The following is a 20,044-nucleotide window of genomic DNA, read 5'->3' as shown; positions in this document are numbered from 1 at the left end:
TATTCGATTTGATTACAATATACTAGTAATATATAATAATAATACTAATATACCTATATTATTATTTTCATAACAACAAGTTTATTTTGCGTAATTTTTATAATCAATTTTATTGTAATAAGTGAGAAGTGTTAATTATATATAATATCAATACGATTTATTTAAACTGTAAACTAACATTCTACAAATGAAACATTTCTCAGTTTCACTATTAAAAATGTTTTACGTTAATAGACTATTACAAATTTTTAATCTGTAACGTAATTTAAATATGGAACTCAATTTTGGATTTATATAAATATATATAATTTTACATTATCATGAATATATGTATGGATGATGCAACGTCTCAAACGCAACTTCAATCCTCAATTATAAAACATAATATTTACAAACATACAAACAATTGACACATTAATTACATTTTGTTAAACAATACTTCAGTGATGACGTCAAACTTCAGAAACAACTGTACATGCTTACTTGGAATAAAAACTATAATGTTGTCTTAGATTTTCGCGATTATTACACATTGAAATAAAACTAGTTCGTGGTCACGGGCAGAGTCTGCCCGTGACCACGAACACTGCAAAGTGCTCGAAACGTCGGGATGTTAAAATAATTAATATACGCGATTAAATCCGTTAAAAACTAGTTTTATTTCAATAAAAACTATAATTTAAATAGCATTCATTGTATATTATAAATTTTAAACACATAAAATTGTAAACTTTGCAAAAGCAATTTGGAAACCGGCTGTCATGATATGGGAATGTTATGCGGAGGAATGAGGACCATGTTGTAAGGAAGGTCTTGAGCATGGACTTGGATGGACACAGATGTAGGGGAAGATCAAAAAAACGTTGGATGGATTGGCTGAAAGACGATATGTCTAGAAAGAATGTTACTTGTAAGATGACGTCAGACAGAGAAGTATGGAAGAAGAAGACATGCTGCGCCGACCCCAAATAAAATTGGGATAAGGGCAGGAGGATGATAATGATGATAACATATGCTTTGAGGTCAAGGTGTGTTCTCTGATATTCTGTTGTTTCTGACTGTATTTTAAATTATTTGAGATCGACATCATCACCGAGCAGGTCTTCGCATTCCTTTTCCCATTTATCATCGTTGGTCTTTTCAGCGACCACTTCGTATTCATTCAATTCAGCTTCTAACTCCTTCTCCCATTGTTCTGCAATATTTAAGCATTATGATTTGTAAATGTGGCTTTAAACGTGTCTCTTTTTCACTTCAATATGCGGCTGGAATAGTGTTGCTAGCAACTTTACAATATAAAGCATTTATATCATACACCAAACTAGCGAATTATATTAAGTTTTTTTTTAGTTTTGGCTTTTATTTATGCCAAGAGGGCACAGATTATTTCGCCTATATTAAGTACCTTTGAAACATTTTTCTTTGGCAGTTGAGTGTTGCCAGAAAATCGATCCACTGTCAAAACATTTGATTGAAATATTGCTATATTTTTATTTCTCACTTCGCTCACTTTCTGACATTCATATAATTTCTTATAATAATAACTATTATACTTTATTAATATTATTTAAGTTAAGTCGAACCCATTATTCTTTTATATAATAAACCCTACTCTCTCTTATCATTTCATCAGCAAATATTGCAAATATATTTAACAGAGAATATTTCCTGGAAATATTTCACAATAAATTTTGCTTGTGACCACAAATATTGCAACCACATATTTCAGTATTATTTCGTAAGAAACATATTGGTACCTTTAAGTGCAGAGCTATTTTGTCTTCTCTATCGTTCCCAATAATATTAAAATCTTCGAACTAACTTCTAATTATTAGAAAATTGTATATTATTAATCTGACTTTGGATATAAAATGACAAAGATATAAGTACTGTTTATATACTTTAGCTTAAATATAGTAATTCTTGCTTAATCTCAGATAGAGGGACCTATTATAGTATTGTGTGATATAAAATAATAAGGCCAATATTATTTTAGAATAATATAATTATTTCAATTCATAATAACTAACTATAAATGCCATTAATATCTATAATGTTATAATTTCACTAAACATTTCTTAATTATTGACGATAGAAAGTGTTACGCCTATGTCGTCACTATTATATGCGGGGTTTATCAGCTGAAATGCTAATATACTTATTTAAAAAAAAATTGGAATAAAGACAGGAAGCATCGAATGAGGATTTACCTAAACATCTACGACAACTTCCACGGATAAAATATCGGGAATTTTCAAAATTTAAAAATTATACATTCTATATCGTTGCAAAAATATTTAAAAACACCCAAGTCTCGTCCGTGATTAACACGCCGAGACTTTCGAGTGCTTATTATTTTTTGAGCATTTTAAAATGATTTTGGTGTCTACTTTATCACTTGCTATTTAAAAAAACTTCAATTATCTCTAAAAAGGTACATCGAAAGATAAAGACATTTTTTGTTATTCAATATTTTTTTTTTTTTTAAGACACCGAATTTTTAAATATCGAAACAATTTAACCATCAATTATTGCTACGAACGTGTCAGCTAAAGAGAACGAAGAAGATAAGCCGGCTAGGGTAAATAGGCCTGCCATTATCACCTGTCATCGTTAAATAACATTACCACCTTAATTATATCAACTAAATCTACACAACATTATAAACACTGGGATTATTAGACATATAATGGAGTCCTAAATTGTAAATAATTATAAAAGAAGTACGAATTGTGTTGTCAGATGTGATTGAGAACGCGGCTGAGACGGCAGTTGGTGTATTAATTGACTGTCACCCATGAGTGGATATGTGACGGTTATAACATATGGAAATATTTCTTTATAAATTTGATCATTGTTGAAGTCTTATTTGAACTATGCGATACTCTACTTCTCTACTTCCATTGTTTATCAAAGTTGAATTACTTGCTTTCGATCATAGTACAATATCGTTTAAAAATCCAAATTCAATCAAATTGCCATGCAATTTTATTCAGTAATACTGGTCAAGTGTAATATTGTAATTTGTTAATGGCAATCAATTTTAAAGTTTACTCAAAGTAGGCATATCAATATCTTCATAATTGCCGTCATTCTTCAAATTATATTCAATTACTTGAATTCAAAAAAGACACCAACAATTCTCGGATATATTTTCCTAATATTAACGGAGATAAAATTCTGACAACACAGTATGAAGGAAATAGTTTCAACATTGCTACGTTAAAAAATAGAAAAAAAAAAAAAAAAACAAATTACCATTAGCCTTGAAATAATTCAAACCAACTTTGAGTAATACGAGAACAAATTAAAAAAATAAAAACTATATCATAAAGCACGCTTAAGCGGAGGGCATAAAGTTCAAAAACGTAGTAGCAATGTTAAAACCACTTATAACAATTTGTAGCTACAGAACAGTGTTATGTGAAGTTATTTTTATATGATCTTAATTACTTATGCATATACATAACATTCAGTTTACATTGAAGTACTTTCCATAGAGAATAATTTTAACACTATATATTTAGAGTCACTTTGAAAAATAAACGTTCGCTACTGAAATGACATTGTTATATATATATATCTATCCTGTCACACAGAGTAATGTTACAACAGAGGCTACCTCTCATTTTAATAACATTATGAAAATAGCTATTACGGTAAAGCTACAGGAGTAAGATATTAAAAAATAAAACTCGTCATATATATATATATATATATATATACATGTAACTTGATATTAGGATAAAAAGTTATATATTGTCATGTAACATCCAATTATAGTTAAACGACACACGATATAACAACAAGAATGTGGATATGATAGTATAGCTCATAAACTTTAAATTTATAAAATAAACAATAGGCCACGAGAGGCATAAATTTTATACATATATATATAAAAAATTTAAAACAATATATAAATATAAAGAGATCAACAGTGACACTTGAATTGATAACGCCATTACGAGCCGCCATAATACTTTTGATGACGTCACACGCTGCAACTCACAAATGTTAAGACATCATCCTGTGTATGAAACCGGTTATTACTGGTTTCATTAATACTCGTACCCAAATATATTCTAGATTAACATAGATTATCAATTGTGATAAAATGGTGTTAATATTTCATCAATTTAATACTATCATGGCATTACCTTATCAAGATCAAAACAATTCGTTAAAGGGAATTAGATAATGAATGCAAGCATCTATTATCGGACAGCTTCGAATACCATCCAATAAACAAAATCACATTATTAAAGAAATTATTTCAATTTCGAATGACGGCAACAGGGATACTGTTAAATATAACATTATTGATGCTGTGTTATAAATGTCAAGCATTCGTTTTAAACGGATAGTATGTAGAAGCGACCGAGGTGTTATAGTATACGAATAGTGATACGATGCTCCTTGGTGTCCGTGCCTGGCTTAAGCTGCATTCCGAAAACGAAAGAAATACATTAACACAATCTATATAAACATTTGTTTCAAATCAATCAAAATAAATATCATTGGGTTTGAAATTATTATTTAGTAAACTTCATTATTCAACGAGTGCGTATAAGAAATGCATGCTTCAAAAAAATAACATGTATTCCTCAAAGTTGGTTCAGTGAAATAAAGTTATATTAATTCGTATATAATTTTAAATGATTTTCGACAACACAATGAATACTAATAAACGAAATAAATGATAAGACAAAATAACTCTGGACGTAAAAATACACAAACAATAACGTTAATCGATACCCGTACTGCGAACGCATATTATCACGTTTGCGCTACTACGGTGAAAAATGTATGGAGACACCGCTTCCCAAACCATCCGCTAGGGGCGCTGATCGTTCTATTTCCATATATTTCGTTAACGTAAACGTGATAGATCGCGTTTAAGACGAGTTAGGAACTAAAAAAGCTTTATTATGAAAATAAACAAAAAAATAACGAAATAAATATAGGAAATTAGTTTTGTTAATTGGAATTTTTATTATTCAGATATATTTGTTTAGTTCGGAGAATCGTCACGGCATCTTACCATCGGTATTTTCTCTATCGACTTTTAGAGATTTTATTCGTTTCTTCGCATCGGCTATTGCATCTTGTGACGCTTTCTCTTTAGATATCAGAATTTCGCTGGCTGACTCTGGGAGTTTCGGGGAAAACAGAATACGGTAAAAAAAAAACAAAAACATGAAAGTAAATGAAACGATTTTACAAATAAAAAATAAAATAAAATTGTAAACGAAAAAATATATCTAGCGATTGATATTACACTAGCGTCATAAATACTATGATCCAAAATCTGATGTGACCTACTTCGACTATACGTACAATGAAATAATGTATTAACTTAGTTATGTCTCGTTTCCACCTACAACTTCGCCAATGTGAGGGGGTGGGGAGGGAGGTGTTCAGACGTGAATTCGTAACAAACAAACTCACTTTCACAATTATAATATTAGTTACGATAACACACCTATGGTATTATTATTAATCATTTAAGACTTTAATTTTTCCTGAACAGTCGTGTCTTTCATCAGAATGAATATGAAAGTATTTACAGTTATAATTTAAATGTTAAATTGAGAGTTCAATGCGATCATTTGTAACCTTTACAATCAAGAAATGATCAATCAATATAAACCAAACTAATAAACATTATAACTCAACAAAAGTCCTTGACGCAAATTTAGAATTTACATAAGGCAATGTTAGGTGGGAAATGTTTGATAAGGCATTCGAATTCTTTTGTAAATAAATACAATCAAACTTTAATCAACGACCTCCTTGTAACGAATCAACTAACCTTGGGAATCTTCAGCGCTGGACTGGCGTCCGCCAGCAGCGTCGGCCTCGTTGGCTTGGCAGATCAGCGACACGCGGTAGAAATAGTTCCGCCAGAAGTTCTCCTCCGTGATACTGAAGACAACCGTATAACCGATTATAATTTCTTCAAACAATTTCAAAATATTCGAATCGATCATGTTTAAACTAGCATTAATAATAATAAGCATTATTACAACAGAATAGTGACGATGCAATTATAATACTATAATATTTAATTAATATGTAAAAGTAGACCGACAACAAATGGGTCACCTGATGGTAAGCGGTCACCAACGCCCAAAGATACTAGAACTGCAATATCCCAATCCCTTGCAACATTGATGATGCGTCACTAACCTAACTTGGGAACTAAGATGGTATGTCCCTTGTGCCTGTAGTTTTACTGACTCAATCCTGTAGATCTACTTAGAAATAGATCAATTGTTAAGTTTTTAATTTTCGTATTGGACGCTGAATAAAATGTTCGCGTCTTAACCATTTCAAATAAATATTTAAATTTATTATTTTTATATATTTTAGAAATAAAAAGAAATCCCGGCGAGTATCTTTTGATTCCTCTTCTCAGGTTTGAGGTGTGAAGCATGTTTATTTCAAAATCGGTAGTAGAGTTTTGTGCAAACCCGTTTGGGTAGGTACCACCCATTGATCAGATATTCTTCTGATAAACAGCAACACTTAGTGTTATTAACGTAATAGTGGTGTTCCAGTTTGAAGAGTAAGCCATTGAATTATCAATAGTTCCAATGGTTGTTTGCGCATTAGCGGTGTAAGGTATGGCCAATCAGTTGGTCAATTCGGCCCTACTATATGTTAATATCATAAAAACATACTAATATAAGAATGTGTACAATTCTATATCGAATAAATTCTATGTAACGGAAACTTACACTTTGGGTACCAGGTCGAAGCGCATCGTAGAGAGGTTAGGATCTTCGTTCATGATGGAAACAGCCACTGGGTACATCTTGTTGTAATCGAAGTCAAATTCAACGCCCGCTGGCGGTGCACGGACGAAGTTCCTTCGGTCCTAAAGACAAGAAATTTAGATTACTTCAATCTATTGAATAATACTCTCACACTTAAATACACGATGCTGAGCAATACTCTATTGAATAATATTATTTGATGCTTTACCGAAGCATCCTAGTGCAGAAAGATTGGTCTGACTATATATAAGACTTTATTGTAACCAATTTTTTTATTGTCTCTATTGGTAATTGCCGACAATCATACTCATTTTTTTTCCGTTTTTTATAAGGCCATCAAACAGTACGAGTACAAATAAATTAAGCCAGACCATAGAGTTAAACCATAGACTAATCAAATTTCCATATTAAGAACGACACATTGATATCTAAGATGAAAACTTTAAGACTTTGCAATAGACGTAAAGACATACATTCAAAGATCCGTTACAATTTAATGATTTGAATTAGAACCTTCTCTCTTGCCAGATGTATAACATCTTAAGCCAAGCCTCTACAAGAGAAGATATATCGAAAAACCTATGATAGAGATCTCTCAAAAACGTTTCAACTAACAAAACAAAAAGTGAGAATTATCTGACTTTAAATTTTAAACTCATATAAGATAAAATCAAGTTTATTTATCATTAACTTTTTAATGTTATTAATATTGTATTGTATATGTACTCCGTTTCAAATATATGTGTTTTATATTTATTATAATAGTTGATAAAAAACAAACATTTTTTTTAAAACTATAGTTAACAAGACAACGATACGATACCTAAATAAAGTTCACGATAGAAAAAAAAATAGAACAATACAACAAGCCCACCGCTAGTTCGGTCGAGTTGACTTCGCTCATTATGAGCCGGGCACAGTTCACTAATGAACAATTTAAGCGAACCTCATCCAAAACCTCCGTTAAAGTCGACTTTACGAAACAGTGCTGACTCTGCGTATCCTGTGCACCGTTGACATATTCATAAACAATGAGCGCATCATAAGGTGTAATTATTAAATGAAAAGGTGAGATTTCATGATCATTATTTAGAATTGATGTAGAACGTATACACGTCAGAGCCGAGATGGCCCAGTGGTTAGAACGCGTGCATCTTACCAATGATTTCGGGTCCAGGCAGGCACCACAGAATTTTCATGTGCTTAATTTGTGTTTATAATTCATCTCGTGCTCGGCGGTGTAAAGGAAAACATCGTGAGGTAACTTATTTCAACGAAATTCTGCCACATGTATATTCCACCAACCCGCATTGGAGCAGCGTGGTGGAATATGTTCCAAACCTTCTCCTCTCAAAGGAAGAGGAGGCCTTAGCCCAGCAGTGGGAAATTCACAGGCTGCTAATGTAATGTAATGCTAACGTCGTCATATTTGAGGCGGTGAAAATAAGTTTTAGTATCGAAATTATATCGCCCTGGAAATGCTATACAAGATATTGTATAAGAAATGTTAATCGATAGACTTACGGTAGAAAGAGAAAGGCACTCTTCCTTGAGTGCAGCCTCGTTGGGTGCTCCGACCCATGGTGGAGCGGCGGCGCCACCGCGACCTTCCTGCCCCTTGATAAAAGCATCTTGCTCGCGGTTGAATTCACCGAGGATGCTCTGTTGACAAGATATTCACATTAAATCAATAATCAAACACATTTTATTTAAACGGTCGAATCACAATAAAATATTTTTTATTAAATACTTCTTGGTGCTTTTTTTTGTTTATCGTATTCAAATTTTAAATAAATTATATTTTAAAGTACTCCTTATGAATAATATAATATCCACCCGGCCAGAAACATTTAGAGACTTTCATATTTTTATTTTTGTAATTATGAATTACGTTACGTTACCGTTAAAAAAACAAAATGTTTATTTCAATAATAAGATGTCTCCCAGATTTTTTTGTACTGTATTTTATTGTGACTAAAAGATATCATATTATAAATACCTTAAGGCAATTGAGTACAGAAATAAGAGGATCTTCGGCAATAATTCGAGAACATTCGAGAAAGGAACAAGCAATTGACATTTATCAGACTTCATTTTCCGCAAATGTCTTTTATTTTTATTATTAATAGCTATTCCTTCTTTATATTCGTTTATTTGAAAAACCGTATTATTTACTTCTGTAATATAATATCTATTATCATATTACGTTTATAAAACAAGTAATAATCCCTAATTATTATTTTTAAACGGATAGACTGATCTTTGAGTTTTGAAACACAACATTGTTATCACTTAAGCCGTATCCTTTGCATATCCCGTGCATCCCGGATAAATAAATAAGGATGTCTAATCCAAGAGGGATTAAATTTGCTATTGACCTCTGCTGAACTATACTTGCTAATGTTTCTCGTATATATTTGCTTAAAGTCTCGTAATCTTTGACTTTGTTATTTACTGTATCATAGTTTATAAATCAACATTTTCATTTGTATTTATTTTATACTGATTTTAAGGTCTCATTCATAGTTACATCGGATATTGTTATTTTCAATTTAATTCCTCCAATTTAAGGAATTAGTAGGTAATATTTATATTCAACCCTCCAATTAAACTTCAAGTTTGTGGTAGGAGTGTGTCGACAATAGTTCAACGGGATGAATCGAACCTGCGATTTTTACATTGCTTTGCGGCTCGTTAACCATCACGTAAATTTTGCGTAACTCGTACGTTTTAAATCATATAAAATATGAAGGTATAGGTATTCTTTGGAAAATTGTCCTTTAATCACACTTACAGAACAACAGATAACATAATTAATTTATTTAGTCGAATAGAAATTAGAATAAATATAACTACATTGTAATCTACGCCCATTAGCGTTATAACACGAGCGTACAACTCTAAAACCAAAACAATTTTAACCAAAGACATAACCTACCAATTCAATTAGTTTTCACTGGTCGAATGCTAAGAGTATAAATTATTTTTATATTGTGACATTAATAAATTGCACCGTGCGAAGCCGGGGCGGGTAGCTAGTTATCAATAAAAAATGTACAATATCATTGTTTGTCAATGTATATGGTTAGTTAAACAGTTACATTTCCAATAGCTACAGGAATGATACGTCATCCGTCTTTTGTTCGTCTACCGCTACACTCCGGATAAACGGGTGACAGAGATGGATGTGTTTGAAATTTCACCGAGGACCAATGGTATCACGTATCACAGAGGTCATTAACCGTGCACTGAAAATATATCAATAACAATTGAATGGTTCCATTCAATTACTGTACATAGCTTTATTTCATGCTCTATGTCGTTAAGCCAATACAAATATATTGCAGTATTTTAAGTCACTTGTAAGTCGTCGTAATGTGTTTTCGCTGAAAGTATTGATAACTTCTATTAATGTCACTGTGTGCAATTCGATCAGCAACAATTTAACATGAATTATTCTAAGCATTTTTGTTAACAAATTATAAGTAAATAATATTTTTGTATCATACGTTTTGTCACAACAAAGGTATAATAATTATTCGCACTAAACGTGTATATAATGTTAATACAATTTGCACCACCCCAATTAATCCCGGGCAGGCGTTGTAATCTATCTTTGAAATGTCGAAAAGAACATCCGCTAGGTCGTATGCGCCACCTACCCGTCGCTATTGTAAGAGTATGTTACTATTTTTTTTTATATCAACAGTTGCACTAGTGCAGAATTAAGAGTTTAAATGTCTAAAGTAATTACTTTAAACAATATAATATCAATTGATGGGCTTAGTGCAAGCCCGTTTGAGTAGGTACCTCCCACTCATCAGATATTCTAGAGCCAAACAGCAATACTTAGTATTGTTTTGTTCAGGTTTGAAGTCTGAGTGTGTTAAAATACAGGCACAAGAAGCATAACGTATTGGGTACAAGGTTGGTGGTGGGTTGGTGGCGGGTTGGTGCATTGGCAATGTAACAATAATTAAACAATTTAATTAGCGCAATTATCAATAGGCAGTGGTGACCATTTAGCATTTGCAACTTATCAGAGCTAAGCCACTAATATTTTGATAGAAACAAAGCACACTCCTAACTCTAACAACATTTTAAACTTCTAACTTCTCAGAAGGTAAAATATGAATATGAATTTGTTTCCACCAATAAACACATTGATTCACGAGAAACGTCTGTACATATAATTTCCGAGCATTTCGTGCTGTAAATCGAATAAAAGCCGTGCTGGTTGAAAGCTTACATAGCGTGCGCTGTTTAAATCAATAAAAATAAATATAGTATAGTGTACGTACACAGTCCGCGAAGATTTCTATCTACTTAGACCTATCCACGGGAAACCCCAGCCAGTTTAAAATAATTACTTGTTGTATGACGTATCTCATAACATTTTCAATCTACGCATATATTAAAATAGGAGTGTCTGCAACATTTTTTACAATTTTTGTCTGTCTGTCTGTTTGTTCCGGCTAATCTCTGGAACGGCTGAACCGATTTCGACGGGACTTTCACTGGCAGATAGCGGATGTAATAAGGAGTAACTTGGGCTACTTTTTTTTTAGAATTACATATAGAATAAAAATAAAATCACGCTACAATATCCAAATAACTTAAATTCAAACAACGCGCACAGCTAGTTCTAATATATAATTCGATGACACGAGTTCACTTAACCCTTACGGGTTAGTCCGTAAGTCTGACGAGTCACGTGCGCATACTTATTGGAGATTAAAGTCGACGTCACACGTAGGTCTTCTCCGATTTATAAGTTATATTTGTCTAAATCATTTTATTGGGTTAATCTTCTTTTAAATATCGTACATGCCATGAGGTATGCTCTCTCAATTCAACTATTTGTTATAATTATTAAATAATTAACCATATATAATATATACATAATATACTTCATTACAAAAAAATGTAAACGTTAAAAAATGCTCTAGTTTCTAGCGGTTCAGAAAAAATCCTTTCAATCTTTATAAGTAAAATGGTTTTCTTGTCAAGGCGATACTGTAACAACAACGAAAAATCGATATCAAAGACATCAGTGATTTACATACATTTATAAAATAAAAATCATCATGTATCAAATGTACATAAAAACTTTAAAAAAAGAATATTTTTGAATATCTTATATTCGTTAAGGACGTAAACCTCATTTATAAATATTCTATCACGATTTAATGTTATAGTATATTCTTTCAAATTAAAAATGTTTAAAAACAACTTTTAACATTACAAACATATAATAACTGGAAATAAATATCTATTGTAAACGCTTAGAGCTATGCTAGATATAAGTTTACACATAAGTGAGAACGTTGCGTTCAATACATTATTCAGTTCCTGATAGACAATTCCCATACCGGATGTGTGCCGGAACATCCGCTTCCTCGAGTTATGTGCACATATGTGACTAAGGAATGAGGTTTTATGAAATAAATTGTATTTTTTTATTCATTTATACTTTTGTTATTTAATGCATGTTTTTATATACTCGGTGGTACTTTTACCATCTCCACACACATATTATATATCCTAACAGCAATAGTATTAAAGTGTTCCAGTTTAGATGGTCAGTCAGTTTACCTACAGGCAAAATGTTATCTTCCTTTTTAACGTTAGTTTCCAAGATCGGTGACGCATTGGCGATTTGAGGTATGGTTCATATATCTTAAAGTGCTGCTTAATATGTCTGTGGGCCCACTAGTGGTAATCAATGACCATACGGTGGCCCATTTATCGATCAACCTACTTCCAACAAAATCAAATCAAATCAGTATTTATGATTAGTTAATCATATAGTATATATAGCAATGCATACAGACTCTAAATCTTATCTCTATATTTTGTATATGCAAATAATAAATAGCCTATTTATCGAAAAATATTATATAATATGTATCATCACGCTACCACCGACCGTCACCTCTAATAATGATAAACTGAGGTACATATACAATTCAATTGCCAAGCTCAATATATATTTCTCAAGTTAATCTTAAAAAATCAATATAAATATACTATTTCATCCTGTAAAAGTACGTGATATATAACTTGGGGAAAGTGTAGACAATAACAACTTATCGGCGACAAAAGTCCAGATAATCCTTACTCAGCCGAAAGAAACCTAAAGATTCGGAAGATCCGAACAGTGAATATATACCTACATTAATTTATGTAAGGAGATAAATAAAGCTTTGTTCTCAACATTTCACAACAATTAATGATGCTCACCGTTTTTAAACGAGTAGAGTATAACGACTTTGTCGAAACGTCAAAAAAAAAAATATAATAAAGAAACGTATATTAAAACGATTATAATGCATGGAATGGATAACATACGTCGCGATATTTTAAAACGTACAAAACTTTTATTTATCGGAACCAGATAATGCAACGTGTATAGATAATACAAAAATATTTTTTAAATGTTTTTGCGGTTTATTTAAATCAGATACGTTCAGAAAAACTAAAATAATTTCACATGCAGCAAAGCATATAACAATGTATGTATGTACAGTCGGGGTAAGAAAAGGTTCGTCACCTTAAGGTCTATGTTTGTGTGCTCAGTATGCGCGATAATCTGCTTTACCGATTGAGTATGACGTCAACGCAATTTACACTATTTTGAACCGAGTTATCATACTACGTTAGTTTAATTTTATGTGCAGTTTTCTGTTTAATGCTTTAGTTTCAAAATGAAATAAGAGTTTACGACTTGATAAAGAATTGAATTTGAAAACTGACAAAGGTTTTCTTACTCTGACTGTACATATATGCGCTCCGAGCGTGTTCAACGGTTATCAATAATATTGCGGTCCGGGAAAACGGTCGCAATATCAATAGTGCTATTGACAATACGAATACAGTTGATACCAAATACTGATACATGGCAAATACTATCGGATAATATTCACATTGGGCTAATTTCATCAGCTCCTACTGCAAATACTTGGTCAAAGTTTGCCGGATATTATACTATTTGCCATTTAATTAACGTGATAATTGTATAACAATTATTCAAAAGAATCAAACGACCAAGACCAACACCAACATTTATTCGTTACAACCCTGTTCCTTGAATATGCTCTCCAAGCGAAAGAGTAAACATAAACAAATTTTAGACCTTAATATTCATATATTGTAATTTATGATACAACACAATTCCACTTAACTTCTTATATGCTTTAGTTTTACTTAGAAAGATCCGATTACAACTTCATTACATACATTTTTCTAATACCGTATATTACGTCAATTCAAAGTTCAAATTTTTATTTGTTTTTACGTTGGTTTGGAGTTGAAATTTTATGTTAAGTTGTGATCGTACTTAAACGTTAAACGCCTGCAAAAGGCGATCCGGTAAAAATGTCGTAGAAATGATTCACAAAGGGTAGTGAACAAAAGCTTTTAAATTTGCCACACTATCACTGCGACCCATGTCAAGTGCTCAAACCGAGCTGGAGGAGACTGTTATTTTGTTATCTTTTTATACACTTGTAACTCGAAACAACAGCGGGGTAAAGTTAATTTTAAAACATTTTTACTAATTCAGTATTATAAATTTAATCTTATTTATGCAATTGTTGTAGCATGTGAATTGATATATATAAGTGTGAAAATATAAAAAATCGTCTACAGATACATAAAATGAAAGTTATAGATAAATTATTATGATCAAAACACAATATTTTCAGAGCCATTGCTTCAATATTTAAACGCATAGTGCTGTTTTGCGATTCGATAAAAAGAAACGCCTTCTCATAAAGACTTCACTGTTTAAATCCTAATATCAAAAATTTATAGCTCATGTAGTTCTCATCATAAACCTACAGCATCAGTTTCTTTTGGCAGTAGTGACCACTTACATTTAGAACTATAGCCATAACAGGGAAATATGCACGGATGCTTTGAGTATAATTACTATAAAGTAGAGCCACCAATGTAATTTCTGATACTATAAGCTAGAAGAACAAGATGACAAGAACAAATTTGACATTAAAAAATATAAGCCTGATGATTGATGATGATATCGTTTAACTTATTAGAAAAGTTATAGGGCATATAGAAATCGTTCTTGTCGACACTTAATTTAGATTATATTATTGACATATTCGATTTGAACTAAACGCTTGTTAATTATCTAATCTTAATTATAAATCGCCAGATAATAAAATAAACGTAAAACCCTTTCCACATATATACCGCGCGTGGCATTGAAAAAAATAAATAAATACAGACCAGAAAAAGAATAGTTCAGACAATAGCTTTTTAACAAAGGGAGTTTAACATTTAAAGCGTTGTCTCCGGGCTGTTACACGCCAACACTGTTGCCGTTATAAAGCAATGGAGAGATATTTTATATTTATATTTTTAAAAGCATTTCCATTGCGTTGTATGTGTAACAGTGACGTTAGTTTGTGACATGCAAACTTTCAACTGAATATATTGTAGTATACTCAGTATGCAGCCCTTTGTATACTTAAATAATATTTCATCTATTAATATTTAGTTTCAACAGTAAAACACAAAAAGTTTTTAATTGCTATTCTGACCAGGCTTTGTGAACCTAATGCCACACCTACACATTATCTGCGAATTCAAAATAACTCTCTTTAAGATTTTAGGATTTGCTTTTTTTAGAAAGCATTCTTATTTTTGCAATATTTTATGTTTATAATTGAAATAGGCATTATGAACGTGAAAATGGAGTCCGCTAGTCGTTTCGCTAGTAGGTTCTGCTAGTGCTTCTATAAATGATAACTGCAAGGATACAATTTGGGACACTACACTCACCACATGCCAACCGTCCTTGGGTATTATTTTCCTATCCATCAGTAAATAGCTACGGGTTGTAGAGGCGCTTACGTTCTCGACTGAATCAAAATCAAAATCCCTCATAAGACTCTTACGATACTCTTCTTTTATCACTATATACAAAGTAAGTGTGACATTCCTTTATATCCAAGGTTTGGTACGATGTCGCTTAATTTTAATCTTCTAAAACCGTTGCTTAGCTTTATATTTCCTAGCAGCTAACTTAGCTAAGATTAAACAGTTATTAAATTTGACTCGAGCATCAATTGTCTCATCGTAAATCTGTTTAAAATGAATGCAAAGTAATCTCAGCGAATCCTTTAAATAAATCCCTTGAAATAATAAGATTATTTTATTAATAACATTAACAACGGACGCCTAATTTTCTTTATCGTGTTAATCTTATATTTTCATTAAGATTTGTTGGGTTTTAGTCTAATTCTAATAAAGTCTTTTAATTAGCGAGCTGTAACGGTACCGGTAACGATTATTCAAATAAAGGTTACCTGCGTATTAAAAAAAAAAGTGACATAAGAGCCTGTAAATTTCCCAAAAAGATAAAACACTAAAGGGACATCCCCTTAACCAGGCTATGTGATTCATACTCACTAAAACCACTGCGATACCCGTCCTCGGCACGGATCGGCGAGACTGCGGGATCGTGGCGATATAACGCCTCCGCAGTCCCCCTTGAAAGAGTTGACTAACCTAACTCACTCTGAGATATAGTATAGGTTTTAATTCAAAACATTCTCAATAGCAACCGAGATTTAGATAATTGCCATTATTTGGAGAGAACGTCCGTATTCGTATGTCCTGTGCTTGATTTTCGTTCTATCGATTATGTAATTAAGGGAATCGAGGGTACACCAATATATGACATGCATTAAGAGAGTATTTGAGATTCGGCTATACGACGTTATGAATATAAAATAATATTAGATCTCGAATTCTATAAAATAATAATTATATTTTAAACTTATTAAGTTACTAAGATTAACATCTTCGTCGTAATGAGGGACTCAATTAGCAATATAGTCATTAGTTTAGAAAACAAGCCAAAGGCTTCATACCATATTAATGTAAATTTTCACACCAAAAACGTCGCTTCACAACGAAGGGATGATAAAATAATTGACACTGAGTCAACCCGACCCGTTCGAATATTTGATTCAATTTCATAAAAATTTACATATCATTATAATATTAGACTTTGATGTGTTTACTACATTGTTTTCAAATAAATAATAAATTATACAATAAGATGATCTGTACAAGTTAAGAATTTTAATAAAGTACCAAATTACTACTTCTTGAAAGTTCAATTTTAAAACGCAGAAATAATCACTTATCGTTATTCTCAAAATATTGTAACATAGCCGTTCACCTAAATTCTATTTTAATCGATAAACTGCTAATTCGAAAGCGCTTTAGTCATCTAAACAGATCCAATCAAATGTTTCTGACTGTTGCTGAGTCAAATTTAAATTTAATAATAGTAACGTGTTCGTTTCTTATTCGATATCATTTAAATGTTTTCGGCAAAAACAACTTTTAGGGCAAATCTTGGCGCTCCATTTTATTCTCATATTTTTATGTGAAACAGTATGTAGCTTAGTTAACGTCAAGCCTGCAAGACCAATAAAATGAATATGGTTCAAGATATTGATCTCGATAGCTCATAAAGCTGTCGATAAACACTGCAATGGTGACATTTATAGCCAATGTAATGGTTACAAATTATTAATGTTTGGTATTAGCTGAAATGTGAATTAAATTCGCAAAAAAGACATATTTATAATTTATCAGATGAGTGGAGGAGAACAAAGACATAACGATCTAGAGGCCGATTTAAATTTAATTAATACTGAATCATTAAATATTTTGTTAAGCTATCACTTGTCGCTATAGGTTTAATTTATGCGACGTACTACTCCTGAACTTCGGAGTTGTACTTTCACGATCACTTGAAAAATGTACATACATATGTATACATAGTAGAATAAAATTCCATATCCTTATTATATAAAAGTTGTAAAGACAGTCTTCTGTCATAAGAACATGGTCATAAATTTAATATTTGCCATTTATATAAATACGGTCAAAAAGCCATTTCGTTGAATCATTTTGATGGCGAATTTTAATAAAACTTGGCAAAGTAAATCTTGCATCCAGACCGAATCCAATAATACTTTTCGCGCATAAAAGGAATAAAAAAACTCTTTCACCATGCTAAAAATCCATAAATCCACGCTGACGAAGTTTCAGACCGTTGATAAATAATAAATCTGGGTCAAATCTTTAAGCTATGTGATGAATAAATAAATAATCGATGAGAGTACCGAATGGGTAATATTCCAGACTGTTCATTGCTTGTATGTTAAAATTAGATATATAGATTAGTGAATAAAAATATACGTGTATTATTAAACGAAAAATCATACTTGTCTCAATCTCACGTATACTACAGACGTTTATTTGATTGCTTATACTTAAAATTGGTATATACATATAATTCGATTATATCGCGGGATACATTTATATAATTATTTAGTTATGCAGGGCATCATAAGAGTTCTTATGACTTTAGTAATATGTTCGTTTATATTTCATTGATTTTCTTTTGACAAAACGAGAAGCAACACAACGACTCCTAGAGCATATACAATGGACAAATTATATATATAAAAGTTTTAATATTTTTAATATAAATGTATATATGTATATAAAGCTGCAGACACCGAAGACCAGGTTTTAAAATGGATTTTAATGGAGCACAGTCTGAAAGAGTGTTCAAACTCCCGCCTTGAATTCAAATTTGTTCTATTAAAAGAACATAACCGGTTATACTATGGTTGATAACAATAATTTTTCCCTCATAATATAACTTCAATCCATAAACCAAGCTAACAGAACACAAAAACCTAGCATCAAAGAGACATAACCGTTAAAGGAGTAAAGCTGCTGGTCACGTGGTAAATCTGTCAGCCTTAATGCGAGCGTAGAATCGTCGTTAGCTACCGCTTCTATCGACTCATCACATTTCGCTTTAGGTATATTTTATTTTCAGAGTTTTATTTTGTTTGGTTGTAAAGGGAATGGCGTAACTTAAATGGATTTTTTTATTTAATATACATACATATATATGTCACAGTCAAATTTGTAATTTCCGTTAGATTATAATCTAACTGGCGAGATTGTGACCCGTAGCATAATGCTTACAATTAAACGCATGTTTTTTCAGTAGATTATAATCTATCAAAATTAATTTCAGTTAAGGTATAAACACTAACCTAATAACCAATAAAATTATATACCTACTATCGAAATTTTTCGTTTTAGTCAGTTTAGTTTATTAAGTTGAATCACCGTTTACAATTATTCGACAGCTTACAATCTCGCGCGATAGATTGTAATTTAACTGTATTTACAATTTTATGGAGATATATATATATATATATATATATATATATATATATATATATATATATATTACATTCTTTGATAATTATAAAGCCAACGGCTTTGTTTTAATAATGAGTCTATTTCTAGAACTATAGTAAGTGTAAGTACCTTTTTTTAAGCACAATCATGCAAAATTTATATTATGAGTTTTGATTTATCGAAAATGACTGAATTATCGAGAATTCCAGGTAAATTTTCTTTAACGATTTTAGATTGATACATCAGAAAATCATTGTACAATAATTCGTGGCTATAGGTCGATATGTAAAAAAAACTAAAACAGCTATACCTATAGCAATTGACTGATATAAGATTTTTGGAATTATTTTGGAAAACGAACCGGGATTTAAATAAATAAAAACATATAATTAATTATATAAAATATTAAAACCTGCCAGCGCGATTTCATTAAGGGGAAGCTCCACTTAATAAATTAGGACATTTTCGGCACGACACGGTAATTACAAAACGGTAACAGTCGTAATTAAGACTTTGCTTGACTTGCTGACCAAAAAAATAATGACTCTTACAATTCGACAGAATGAAATTCTTGCCACCATTCCATACCGTCAAGATTTACACAGTAACTATTTTTAATTCATATTTGTATATACTTAAGGACTTAATGTTAGAAAAGTGAATGAAACCGATTCAAAATGCAACGCAACGCAATAGTACGTATTTGTAATTCAATTTCAACAGTATATTAGCTTTAGCAGCAGTCAGTCACGACATTCCCTATTTTATGTATACGTATACATAGCACACAGCTTATTTCGAATATGTAGCAATTTATCATACATCAGAATTAAGCCAACGTTCATATCCATGAATATTTTCAAAAGCCCACATCCACCCATAGCGTAAAACCTTCATTTGCATAATACATATGTATGTATCATCTAGTTTACGCATTATAACCTTTGCTTGGAGGGTTATTTTATCGTAAAATATATTCAGTGAATTCGATA

At 31.5% G+C, this 20,044-nt stretch overlaps 1 protein-coding gene across 9 annotated transcripts in view; it reads right to left on the bottom strand.

Annotated features, from left to right (window-relative positions):
- Window positions 1-723: 723 nt before the first annotated feature.
- The window catches only part of LOC125071273 (synapse-associated protein of 47 kDa), a 46,577-nt gene continuing 27,256 nt past the window's right edge, over window positions 724-20,044 (bottom strand). Inside the window, exons 6-11 of one of the 9 annotated variants that reach the window (XR_007119910.1) lie at window positions 8,307-8,444; window positions 6,744-6,883; window positions 5,816-5,928; window positions 5,045-5,152; window positions 964-1,195; window positions 725-933 (exon numbers count right to left, since the gene is read on the bottom strand). Coding sequence is in view for 8 of the 9 variants with exons in the window: in XM_047681433.1 (XP_047537389.1) it covers window positions 1,071-1,195; window positions 5,045-5,152; window positions 5,816-5,928; window positions 6,744-6,883; window positions 8,307-8,444 (624 nt within the window). In the remaining variant the exon portion in view is untranslated. Of the gene's footprint in view, window positions 1,196-3,787; window positions 4,443-5,044; window positions 5,153-5,811; window positions 5,929-6,743; window positions 6,884-8,306; window positions 8,445-20,044 lie in introns of those variants that run through there. The other 8 variants (XM_047681433.1, XM_047681431.1, XM_047681434.1 and 5 more) reach the window with 8 other exon arrangements.

The sequence above is a fragment of the Vanessa atalanta genome, chromosome 19, assembly GCF_905147765.1.
Source record: "Vanessa atalanta chromosome 19, ilVanAtal1.2, whole genome shotgun sequence".
Taxonomy (NCBI): Eukaryota; Metazoa; Arthropoda; class Insecta; order Lepidoptera; family Nymphalidae; genus Vanessa; species Vanessa atalanta.
This window is presented reverse-complemented; position numbering and strand designations above follow the sequence as displayed.